The following is a 12,672-nucleotide window of genomic DNA, read 5'->3' as shown; positions in this document are numbered from 1 at the left end:
GCTCACTATCTATCACTAAAATTGGGCTACAGCCCATCTGCCAGCAGGGGACAAAAAAGAATAGTTGTACTTCCAGCCATGGGGTTCCCCATCATCCCAAGAGGAACACGACTTAACCTCTGTCTCCCCCATCTGCTCGCATGTAAATTCTAACAAGCCTACCAGCCTACCTAACTGCAACAGCATGCACTGCTTAAAAAATGAAAATCCTAAAAATGTTAAAAGTTTACTTTAAAGTTGCTCTCTCTTATAAACATATTTAGTTTTCTCTATTAAAAAGTGAATAAACAAAAATGAACATACACATATATACCTCTGAGGTTTCTCGATGGGATACTTACTCTACCTCTACATTAGGCACTGAAACAGTTAAAACGTTCTGCTTCTTTCTTAACATCCTCCATTTGCTTTCATCTTCATCTCTCACCCCACCTTTTTTTTTTTTTGCCAGATCAATCTGGTTTGAGAGACAACAGATTCATAACTGTCAAAACTGTTACAGTGAGGGCCAAATCAATTCCAAGTATTTTTTTTGGGGGGGGGGATGTTTTGGGGATGAAACCCAGGGTCTTGTCCATGCTAGGAAAGTGGTCTACCACTGAGCCACACCTTCCATTCAACCCTGCATCCTCAACTGATACCCTGAAGTCTAGACTGGGAAGTAAAATGACTGTTAAAGGCATCCAAGGAAATAAACAAAAATGGTGTTATGGAAGCATCACATGGAGGAAAAGAAAAACATGAGGGTAAGCCCCAAAGTGCCCCAGGGCCCCAGATAACATCATGATTACAGACTAGGAAGATAAACACCAAAGCCCACTGATCACAAAACCTTAGGCTGATTATCAGGCCCCCAAACAATGAAAGTCCCAAAGATAAAGCATAAGGCACCAGGAATCAACTTTTCAGATCACCAAGAGAGAAGATCAGATCATTGTTACTAAATAGGGTTTCAATAAAACCAGATAAAGAGATAAAGTCCAAATATATTTCATTATAAACTCACAAAGAAACTAGAGAATGAGGCCTATTGGATAAAAATCCCTTGGCTCCAGACCCCAGTGAAACCAGAGAGAAAGTTCGGGATGGTGGGCACCTCTTTTCTCACCAACATAACCTGCTACTCCCAACGTCGGTCAGATAAATGCAAGGAACTTCTTGTGGATTCCTGACAACGGATTTCAGCACAATTAATGAGGTGAGTCATATGCAAAGAACAGTCTCTCTCTGACTTGGGCCAAAGAACACACTTCCCTTCATACACTCAATTCATAGCAATGGGAGAAAGTTCAGATCAGACTCGGTTAACGTTTCCTTTCCCCAAAGCACATTCACAAAAGAGTTTTAAAAAAGGAGAAGACTTAAAAGTCCTCCTCATTTCATATTATCACGTACTGGACACCTTATTTTCAGAGTGATCTAGATTTGGACAGCGCTGGCAGGGATGGGGAAACATTTTGCCCAGTATTTTGCTGTCCAAACCCAGCCACTCTGATTACCAAGAGCCCATCTGATCTGACACTCGTGTTCCTCCTTCTGGCCTGCTAGCTGGCACAAGGCCCTGGGCAGCTAGAAGAAAGCAGCACAGACCTGTATCCAGGCTCCCATCGCAAAGCTGAAGAGTCAGATTCGCTTTACAAGACTTAAAAAAAAAAAATGTAAAAATGATAACCAATTATGATGAAAGTCCTTTACTTGAAAAGTGAAAGTAGATGAATACTCTTAAGATGCTATTCAATATATTTTCTTTGGGGGGCAAAGATAACAGTTCTCAGCAATATCAATGGACACTTCCATTTGATTTTTCCTTTGAAGAGCGACTCACAGTATTTCCCAACATTTTCAACCTTTAATATGTTTCTTTTCAGGAGAAAGAAAAAATTGTTCTCTAGCTTTGAAAGGGCTCACAATTAACTGAGAAACAGCAAACTCAGTTCAAGATCTGATGTTCTCTCAATTCCTATTACTTTGTAAGCCCCAGCACACACTGGCCCTGTGCTCGCTGTATAAACAACACAGATGACTCCACTTGATCCTCAAGGTGAGTACTCTACACCTGGGCCAGACCAGAAACTGAAGCGTCAGGATTTTTTCTTCTCCTCCTTTTTAAACACCTGCTTGTTTTCCAAGGAAGCAATTATTTCACTTTTCCAACAGAATCTTTCAAAGCTATTTAAAGCCTCTTTTTCATTCAGTTTAGGTTTATTTAAAAGAGCACAGTCTGATCTGAAGAAAAAGGCACTTATTGCAGTTTTTGCTAAAATAATAAGCAGACAATGATTTCGAAGGGTTCTGAGATGGAACATGGGCGAGTGCCAGGTCAATTGTGCTTTCAGACGTCAAAATTCACTTCTTATTTGTAAATGTGAATTAAGACTAACACTCCCAGCAGTCTACATTTTTAAAGTTCAGCCCTCACCTGCATAAACACCTTACTGGATATTCTGAAGCAGCTTCTTAGTTTTTTTTTTTTTTTTTTTTTTTTTTTTAAAGGCTTGCTTTTTGGCTGTTCCCCATCTTCTCAGGTTTATGATGCAGGCCTCCCCCTTTCCTCCCCTCCCACCCAAAGGTGAGTCACTGTAGTGCTACAAAGTTGCTGGCAGAGAACACTACAAATTAACAAACAGAAAGTTACCAAAAGAGGATACAACCCAGATAAGAGGGTACAGAAAGAACCCAAGAGGCAAGGAACTGCTACACTTAAACATACAATAACTAGCAGGGAGGGTGAAAGGCAACCTCAAACTCTTCTCTAGCCCCCCCCCCCCAGGGCAGTTCCTCCGGTAACCCCTCCACCTGCTCCTGGCCAGGCCAGCCAACTTTCCATTTGGAGGACTCTGGCTTACCATGTTTTGAGTCTAAAGTACTAGCTTTATAGCAGCCAAAGAATATTTAGTCACACTTTCAAGTTGAGCTTCAAAAGGGCAGCTGATAATGTCACCGTGCAACCAGGATTTCTGCTGACATGTGTACCCCAGTGCAGCCTTCACTTGATCCTTTCCCTCGCCCCTCTTTAAATCACTACCCATTTTTTCCAGGTGACTAAGTTAATATTCAAACCAAACCTAGAACTACAGTGAAAAGTATGGTGAGAACTCCCTCCCCCATCTTTAATAAACTTGAAAGAACAGAGTTTCTTGCAGTTCTAAACACTTACGGTGTGTACCTTTGGTAAGCTAAACAATTGTGGGTGGTAGGCATGGCTGAGGACTTAGGCCAAGTCACTGGCAAAAACACCCAATAAGAAAAAAAAAAAAAAAGGGACAAAATCCTATTTCATCCAGGAATGATTCAGCAAGAGCCATTCTTTGTTTTCTTACCAAATGCTAGGAACTAGATTTTTAAGGACATAAGAATTACCTGAAATATCATCAAGACCTAAACCCTAAACAGTACTGAGAAGAGGAGGGGAAGAAATTAACAATGACCTTAAAAATTAACTGCCGGCACAGGCTTCCTGGTTAACCAATTATCAGCAGGGCTTTAGTCACCACTCCACCCACATTCTAATCCCCATGTGGAAAAATCCCAACATTTCGGTATGAAATATTCTTCTGAACATTTGGATTATCACAATAAACCACTGGGACAAGCACACGCTTGGACACATGTACATACATACATACATAGATACACACACACACACACACACACACGTACACTTGCAACCTAATGATCAATGTTTCAGGGAACTTCAAATACTAAATACTACACAGCAGACACAGGCACTATGCAATCCTATGTTAACCACAATCTGCTTGCACACCAGTAGACAACAGGGTCATGTCTACATTTGGATAATGTCCTGATCATTAAGACATGTGGATTGAACATCCACTAACCACTAAGGTATATTACTACACTGTACCACTACTGGGCATGAGTGTGTGTTTAAGAGACATCTAGGTAATATGGACATTAACTTACTTACCTAAACATCTGCTTGGCCTAGAATCCAATACCACAAATACCTCAGTTTCATCTGAAGAATAACTTTAGAGTCATGCCTACAGGGCAATGGTGAAGGAGTAAGTGTACCTTTAGGCTTGAGATCACATGCTGTTCAGGAATCAGGGACTTCTGTTCTTTCACTGACCAACCATTTGACCTTGAGCAAGTCACTTCACCTTCCTAGGCCTCAGTACACATCTGTGATCTCTACACTCCTTAAAATCAGTAATGTATCTCCATTTGGGAAAGAAACAAAAAGTTTCTTAAGGGAAGAAGAGATAAAAAAGAAATGAGCTTTAAAGAAGGAAATATTTATAGGAATGGGGAAAGGTTAGATGGTGTAGTACACAATACAGGCCACTAACCCAGTTTCCATCCTGGGGAGGGGGAAAAGAGGGCAGGCATTCAGCTCTTTGCTCGGATGCTACCTGACCAGGACCAGACCTCCACATTTTATGCTTCTAAAAACAACACATGGTATGCATTCCCACTGGATCCCACTCCCCCTCCCAGGCCCAAGCCTTTCAATTACCTTCTTCAAAATCCATTTAAAGTCACTGACGAATGGGCCCTCCCTCTGCACCCATCTCTCTGTCCACATCCAGGAGCCTTAGAACCAGGAAAGATCTATGGGGCGTGTTAGGCGCTAAGCCCTGGAGAGAAAGGAGTGGATTCTCTCCCACCTGAGTCTCATGACTCAGTGCTTTTTCATTCCACGGACAATTTTTAGGGTCATTTTGTGTAAATTTTTCTCCATTGGACTTGAGCTCTTTTGGGGTCCTTAATTCCGTGTTCTGGAGTGGCTACAGAGGGTTCCAGAAATGTGAGAAAGCGATGTTGTTCGCGCTGGGTGCTACTCATTCTCCTGCCCTCCAGATAGATGCCTCTTGGGTGCTGGAAACCCGCAAGTCATTCCTGCCCCCGTGTGCTACCCAAGTCTTTTTTTTTTTTTTTTTCGGGTTCATTGTACCCAGAGGCCCTGGTTGGTTAGTCTGCCTTCCTTCTTCAAGGCCCATCCCTCGAATAAATCCGCACACCTCTCCCCACCGTCAAGGCAACTCGGATTACCTCGGGCGCATCCTGTTATGGAAAGTGGCCCAATAAAGCTCTCAAAAGTATACCTTAAAGGCCATCTTAGGGCGGTGAAGACACACCCTTTCTGGCACCAGCACGCCCGACTGGCTCCGCAGTAAGGGGAAGCCAGTTTTTTCCTTTGGGGGGAGGGCGGCCGCCTCTGCGGGGAGCTGGCTAAGCCCCAGCGCTTCCAGAAGAAGGAGCCTCGACCCGGAGGCTGCCCCCGCCGGCGCCGGGCCTCGGCGGGAACGGCAGCCGGGGAGGGGGCCCCGGCGGAGCGCCCCAGGGGAAGGGGAGGGGCGCGCCTTTCCTCCGGGCACGGAGGGAGGAGGGAAAAAGGAAGAGGAGAGACGCGAGGTGAGGGCGGCCGGGGCGGGGGGAGCCGGGCTCGGGGATGCCACCGGCGGCCCGCTCCGTCCCGGGGCGGCCCCGCTATCTCGGGCCCTCCTCCTGGCGCCACTTCCCGAGCGCGGTCCCCAGAACCTCCCCCGCCACCGCGCGCACGGTCTCGGAGGCCCGCAGCCTCTGCCCGCGGTCTGCGCACCGCCCTGCGGCTGCCTCCATTTCCAAAGTGCGTCGTCTTTTAAGCCGCGCCGCGCCGCGCCGCTTCCTCCTCCGCGGCCTCCCGCTGGCTGCGGTGGCCCTCCAGACTTCCTTGTCTTCCCCTCCAGGGCTCCCCGCGCCCCTCCCCGGGGTCACCGGACACTCACCCCCTTCCCCATGGTGGCGATGCTCGGTGCCTGGCGCCCGGTCCGGTCGCTGAAGAATAGAGAGAAAAAGAAGAGAGCAGCTCCCGGCCGAGCGAGCGGGGCCGGGGGAGCCTAGAGGAGGGAGCTAGGGCTGCCGCGGGGCGGGAGGGAGGGAGGGCGGCAGGCGGCTCGGGTCGATGCCGCCGCCGCCGCCGCTGTTGCTGCCGCCGCCGCCGGGGCTGCTACCGCTGCTGCTGCCACGTGTCCGCCTCCTCCCGCCGCTGCTCTGCGCCCCAGACCCCGCCGCAGCTCAAGCCCGCGCCTCCTCCTCACTTCCTAAAATATGCAACCTGCGTGCTGGCCCCGCCCACGCCTCACACGTCACCGTTACCGGAGCAACCTGACACCGGCCTCGGGGCTGGCTCCGCCCCCGCCCCAAGTCCCACCCCCCGGGCCGGGACCGCGCTGGCTGCGGCCAGTCCCGGCTCCAGGCAGGAGGGCGCCGGGGCCCCGGGTACGGGTGCGCGTGCCCGAGTCCCGGGAGGGTGGTGGGGAGCGCTTCCCCACTGGGCAGCAAAGACTTAGAGTCCATGGTACTCCGCGCCCTTCCTTCCGTGACGCGGCCCCAGCGTGACCCGTCTGCTGCGTAGGGCACGGAGGTTTCGCAATGGATGCGGTAAAGTCTCGGTACTGGGCTCCCCTGGTTGTTCCTCCTGGTTGCCAGAGACTAGGCACCAAAGCGTAGTAGGGAATTGCTTTTCCAGAGCGTCCGTCTGGGCCTAAGGGATGCACCAGGGGTCTCGGATGTCTCGATGGCGTATGTCTGAGGCACTTTGCCTCTGCTTAACCCAGGACCCACGCCCGTCTGCGGATGGCATCCCTAGGTTCTAAGTGCCTTTTCTTCGGATGCCTCCGCTGCTGACTTGGGGGTCCTCGTATTCACTTCTTACTCCACCATCAGAAAATGAGTTTGAGCTGGCCTCGCCAGAGGACTTGAGCACACCACCCCTCACCACAACTCACCCGTCTCACTCCATTCAAGACCCCCAAGTGACCATCCGAAGGTCATCCAGTGAATTCATTCACACCACTGTGCAAATGACACCTAGTTGTCGATTTGGGGGAATTCTCTTTTTAGGGAAGAAAAACCTGACACCCCCCCCCCAAAATGTGTATCTTTAGCAAGAAAGGGTGGCGCAAAGGGGAGGTGTTTGAAGTCTTATCTGCTTCTTCGTTTTGTCCACCTTCGGGATATCAGCGAGGGGCTCAGACCACACTCCACCCCCAACCTTGAGTGCTTCATAACAGAGGCCACAGTGGCTGAAGTTCTCTGACACAGAAAAAAAAAAAAAAAGTCTATTATCAATAGTTGTCAGGAAGTCAAGTACACTGGGGAACCACAGGATTCACAGGAGAAAGTCACTCCATATCTCTGGGAAATTTCTATGAAAAACAAGGAAAATATTAACTTACTAAGCAAGTTAAAGCAACTCTTATCAACTTCAAGAATTAATTCAACATGACCAAACAAGAATATGAAGCTTGAAAAAAATGGGGAAGGAAAAGCGAAAAAAAACTAGCAACTGTGTTATCCTTACATTCTTAGTAAAATTCTCATCCCTTTATAAAAGAAACTTTGCTGGTAAGAGTCCCCTTCCTCTTGTCCAAAGATACATGGTTAAGGGCTTTTGTGTCCTACAGACTTGATTTAATCACTCCCAGGAAGGCAGAATTGTAAACAAAATTCAAGTCAGGGATGCTGGAGGAAGAGTCCCCAAATTCAGAACAGAGTTCCCCATCCTGTTAATTTAATAAAAGGCTACAATGTTATCAAAGCTCTAAAAAAAAATCCTCATTTCTATGCCTCACAGCCCCCCTTTACTGCTATTCTGTAGCAGGCTTTTACTTGCTAAAGATCTCTAAGCTTGTTTAAGATTAATTACCCCTTGGGCCCTGGTCTGAATGCAGCAACAACAAAATGTAGAAAGCACAAGTCTGAACAATGTAACTTTCTCCTGCCAGCTGATGCCTTACTCTCCCTCCATAAGTAAAATTACCACTCATTCATTTAACAAAACAACCTTTGTAAACCAAAGTATTTCCCTTTCTACTAGAGCTTTTTTTTTTTTTTTTTTTTTTTTTTTTGGTAGATGCAGGTTGCTCAAGTCTTCTCAGGAGGACCACAAAGATCTATAGTTGGGTTCTTAGGTACAGAAAGGGTGAAAATAGAAGGAATGGTAACTAAATTCTGGATTTTGATTTTGGCTTCATATAGTAGTTTTTCATATGTCCTTGAATTCTCCCAAGTCAGCAAGGCAAAGAGTGGGAGACTAGAGGCGCAGGGGCCTTTGTGAGGCCACTTGTTATTGAAGAAGATTTGTCTCCAAATTGCAAAATGGGAAGCATCTGACTTCTTCTAAAGGTGGGTCTGTGAGCATAGTACCAGTGTTCCATGGGAAAGAGTGATGGAAAGAACCCTACCTGGTTAGAATACGGATCCCTTGTCATGTCTATGGGGCCCAGAAAAGGGAAGGCATGGCCGAGACTGAGGTGCAGAATCCTCAGATGTCAAAGTGACACTTTTGAACTTAAATGGCCAAAGGTAGAAAAGTCAATTTCTTGGAAAAGTCTTCTTTTCTAGTCTTAGGAAAGGTTTCTGAATAAAACCTTAGAGATTCAAAATGTAACCCTGTCTTTATTTCATGATGAAGAAACAGACTCAGGGAGTGACTAACATTGGATATTCCAAGCATAGTGGCAGGACTTCCAGGTACCTTTTCTAACTCCCAGACAGTGCAAGGGACAAACATGGGTTCTAGAAGAGAGAGGGGGCAGGGGAAGTAATGTTTCTCTATTCTATGTGCTTCTTATCCTATCAGCTCTTTTTAAGCTCCTAGCTTGGAGCACAATTAAACAGATTGGCCCAGAGACTCAGCATTTATAGACCTCAAGGCTGCCAAGCCTGGATAGCTTTAAGGAGGATTTGATCACAACCAAGGAGGGTTGACCCAGTCATTGTGAATAGAGTCAGCAGATGTGTGAAAAATATGATGCAAGTCGGTATTTTGAGCCAAGAATGTTAGCACTTTGGGTAAGTACTTGCTGAATTGAATAAACACATCATTGCAATTAAGGACTTTAGAATATGAGTTGGAGCCCACCCCAAGTTTAGCATTTTCCATAGGAAGGAAAAAAAAAAAGGGAGGAAATCAATGAGCTAGGAATCTGGAATGACAAGGGGTTTTTTTGTGTGTTATTGTTGTTGTTGTTTTGTTTTGCCTAGCTTGCCCTATAGTTAAGCATGAAAACAATCAGCAGGTATTTACCCATTTCCCAGTTTCCCCCAGAAAACCACTCTCCCTGCCCTACAGTCAGCTCTGCACATCATCTCCCAAGTTCTTCCTAGCCCATTTCTACCTGTCCTGTGCAAATTTATTTCCCTTCTCCTGTTCAGAAGCAAATCTATTTCCTCCTGCTTTCAAAGCATAGTTCTGGGCACGTTGCTGACCTTTATTATGGTCTGCCAGTTAAATAATTCTGACTCCCATTAACTTTCCTCCCAAACCCTATTTTCTTCTCTATTCCTTTTGAAAGCTCTTTAATATTCTTTCCAATGTATTTTCTACTGCTAAAGGTTGTAGAAGACTGTAAATGTTGCCTCTGGAAATTTTAAGTGTCAGCATTTACTTGAAAACTGTCATACCTTCTAGATGCTATCAATCAGAATGGAATTACATTTTATTACTTTTACTCAGTATCCTCTTGACATGACTGTTACTTATAGTGCTCTTATGAAGAACAGTTCTTATAAATAAACAACAATAAAGGATTCTTTAGTTGTTTCCCAGGTGTTTTACATTGGATTCTAAAATTAAGATAGGATTCTGTCTCGTAGCACTTTTGCCCCAGACATGGACACACACACACACACACACCTCACTTTTTTCCTCATTTCAACTCAAAACATTATAAAATGTTATGATATTCTGGCATTTGAAAACTAATTGTTTTCTACAAATCATCAACTATGGGGGCAATACAAACAAAAATCAAATAACAACAAAGAAGAGGTCTGAAGTGAAAAATTGTCCTCCTACCAGAGTTCTAACTTCATCCATCCAAGGAGGTGGTTTGGAGCATGCTTACAAACCAGTACGGGCACGCTGGAAACAGAGAAATGGCAGGAGGTGACTGTCATTCAACTCTGCCTGTTTTGGAAGATGGGCACTAAGGAAATAAGTTGCCATCACAAGGGTGGATGGATTTGCTATTCTTGGCCTTAAACTCCTCTATGGGAAAACAATAGAGAATGTTCTGTGGAAGTTGGTCCTATTGAGAGAAATACTCTGCCAATAAATGCTTTTGCACTAAAGAGGGGTATCAGAGAATGTGCAGATTTTCTTCTCAGTAAAGAAGTACCTTAACAGAAGTGAATATGAGGCCATCAAAAAGTGGTTTGTTTCATTTATAAAATTCTGGAGGCTTTTGTAACAGCCGTAGAAGTAACCAAAAAAGTAGGTCAGGTACAAAAATAGTAATCAGCTCAATTCATTTTTAACAGCTTATGTTTTACTCAAGATGCTGCCATTTTAGTGATGGATGACCTCCACATAGGAACTCTTACAAATAAACCCCTTTCTCTCCCTCTCATAAAGAACCTTCTCTAACCCATAACTCTGGTATTCTTATCTATTTAACAAAATTAAGAGTTGATTCAAGGGGAGGGGGGAAATGGAGGAACCATTATTTGGTATCTACTTTGAGCCTAGCCCTGTGCTGGGTGCTGGTGTATAAAGATGTACTAAGATGTACTCTCTACTCTCTACTCCCAATCGGACATAAAAGAAAGTCATACAATGAGATGTTAGTAGCACAGGGAGAGGAGCTGTCCTTAAAATGGTTATCTCAGAGATGTGAAGGAGGAAGGGGCCAGTTTTGCCTGGAATCAGAAAGCTTCCCTTCTGGACCTGGAAAGATGGATGGGAAGTCACTAAGTGGCTGTGTGGTGTTTGTGAGGAGCCAAGGGACACTGTCAGACACGGTACATGGGCAAACGTTTTGGAACATAAACAGTCTGTTGGAGGACTGGTCAGCAGTTCAAAATGGCTCAAGCTTATGTTGAGAGAGGGAGAGCCGCAGGGTTCAAAAGATGAGCAGAGAACTGTCTGTGGGGGGACCCAGAAGCCCTAGAAGGACTTCAGCTTTATCAGGTAGGCCATAGGGCCTCATAGCAGGGTTTTAAGCAGGGTTGTGGCATGATCAGATTTGTGCTTTGGAAGGATTTCTTTGATAGCACCAGAATGCTAGGATAGGACTCCACAACCAGCCCATTTATCAAAGCTCTTCTGATCATATTATAGAATCCAGAATCTCAAGACATCTATATCTTCCTGAATATTTTTGTGACAGCATTCTCAATTTATTTTCCTCTCTCTCTCTCTCTCTCTCTCTCTCTCTCTCTCTCTCTCTTTTGTGTGTGTGTGACCTAAATGCAGCATGCCTTAATTCCCATTATTATCCACATTATCCCCTACTTTTCCCTAAACGGAGGCTTTCAAATAGCTGGATATGATGAGAAACTGTAATTGAAACATAATTTTAACCATCGGTTAACATACAATTCCCTAATCCTGAAAGATTGTTCAATTTTTTGGAAAGATTCAGGGATTTTATCTGGGTTCCCTGTGTTTTGTTTTTCTAAACATAATTCCAAATAGACCAAGGGCTTTTTTTTTTTTTTTTTTTTTTTTTTGCTTCTGCTTCTCTCGGAGACCAGAGCTTAATGCAATTCCACTATCTAAAGAAATTTTTTAAGCCACTTGGCAATGGATCTCATCTATAAAGATTAGAATTATGGAGGATAAAGAAAAAGGAGGAAGAGGCCAAATTAATGAATAATTTAGCTTCAATTGTCCAAATAGCTCATGTTAAAGATGTCTGTGTGCCAACAAGTCTCAGCTTTTTGCTTTTTTGACAAGTCCCTGCCAACTTGACATTTGACACCTGATTATGAACATGGTGGTAGAGGTCCTGGTGGAGTCGGTGATGGTGATGATGGTAGTGGTGATGAAGGCAATGGTAGAAGATGATAGTGATACTGGTGGTAGTGGGTGGATCCAAAACTGTTGGTCAAATAACAGTATCCCCCAAACAAATACCTTCTTCAAATCGTACCATTTTCCTTACCTACATGAAACTTTTTATTTATAAAAACTATGTAGTAACTGCACCACCATGCTGCTATCAGGATCAACATTGTCTACCAGGTAGTAACTGTTCAGAAAAAGTAAGGAATGATCTTGTCTTGATTCTAAATCCCTCCTAAGCCTGGAAAACACAAAGGCCAAGCGAGAATGAAGGCATCCACAAAAATCAGTCTAGAGGAGGAGTGAGAACAGAATCTACTTTATGCTGGCTCTCCTCTTTCCCTAGCAATCTCCTGTCCAACAAAGAAATCTGTCTACTGAAACATAGCCAGCTGGGTCTACCCAGTTGGGAGGTAGAGGTCATTGAACACTCCACCTGTCTGAACTGGTCCTGTGAATACCAAACCATAGGAGAGAAGCTGCAACATGGCAGCTAGAGTCCAGCTGAGAGATTTTTCACCTGCAGAATAAGAAGTCTTGAAAACCCAGGATCTGCAGTTCAGGGGCTGATGCTGAACCTTCCCAGGAAAAAGAAAGCATTGTTTCCAAATGCAATTTAAAACCTTTAAAACCTTTTCTCATTTTTCCTTTTCACTTAAAAAAAAAAAAAAGATACCATCTGCTAATGCAATCGCTAATTAGAGAGGGAGAGTTATTCTAGCTTCCGAAGAACAGACCCAAGAGGAGGCTGAATTTCAGGCCCGTCACTTCTGTTCCAGGAATAAGACAGGCATCCAAGCAGGCATTGTGCTTGGGACCGGAGCTGCAGAGAGCTGGGGGAGGCCAGGGACATGCTTTCCTCCCATGGCTGT

The 12,672-nt window shown here is 44.9% G+C and overlaps 1 protein-coding gene and 1 long non-coding RNA gene across 5 annotated transcripts in view; one reads left to right on the top strand and one right to left on the bottom strand.

Moving 5' to 3' along the window:
- Atp1a1 (ATPase Na+/K+ transporting subunit alpha 1) overlaps nt 1-6,035 on the bottom strand; it is a 29,266-nt gene extending 23,231 nt beyond the window's left edge. The window contains exon 1 of the mRNA XM_005334918.4: nt 5,736-6,035. Within this exon, the coding sequence (XP_005334975.1) occupies nt 5,736-5,747 (12 nt within the window). The 5' untranslated portion in view covers nt 5,748-6,035. The remainder of the gene's footprint in view (nt 1-5,735) is intronic.
- Nucleotides 6,036-7,909: 1,874 nt separating this feature from the next.
- LOC144368277 (uncharacterized) overlaps nt 7,910-12,672 on the top strand; it is an 81,077-nt gene continuing 76,314 nt past the window's right edge. The window contains exon 1 of one of the 4 annotated variants that reach the window (XR_013428082.1): nt 7,910-8,805. This is a non-coding gene — a long non-coding RNA (uncharacterized LOC144368277). The remainder of the gene's footprint in view (nt 8,806-12,672) is intronic. The other 3 variants (XR_013428079.1, XR_013428080.1, XR_013428081.1) reach the window with 3 other exon arrangements.

This window comes from Ictidomys tridecemlineatus, chromosome 11 (assembly GCF_052094955.1).
Source record: "Ictidomys tridecemlineatus isolate mIctTri1 chromosome 11, mIctTri1.hap1, whole genome shotgun sequence".
Classification (NCBI taxonomy): domain Eukaryota; kingdom Metazoa; phylum Chordata; class Mammalia; order Rodentia; family Sciuridae; genus Ictidomys; species Ictidomys tridecemlineatus.
Note: the sequence above shows the minus strand (reverse complement) of the source record. Positions and strands in the feature narration are given on the sequence as shown.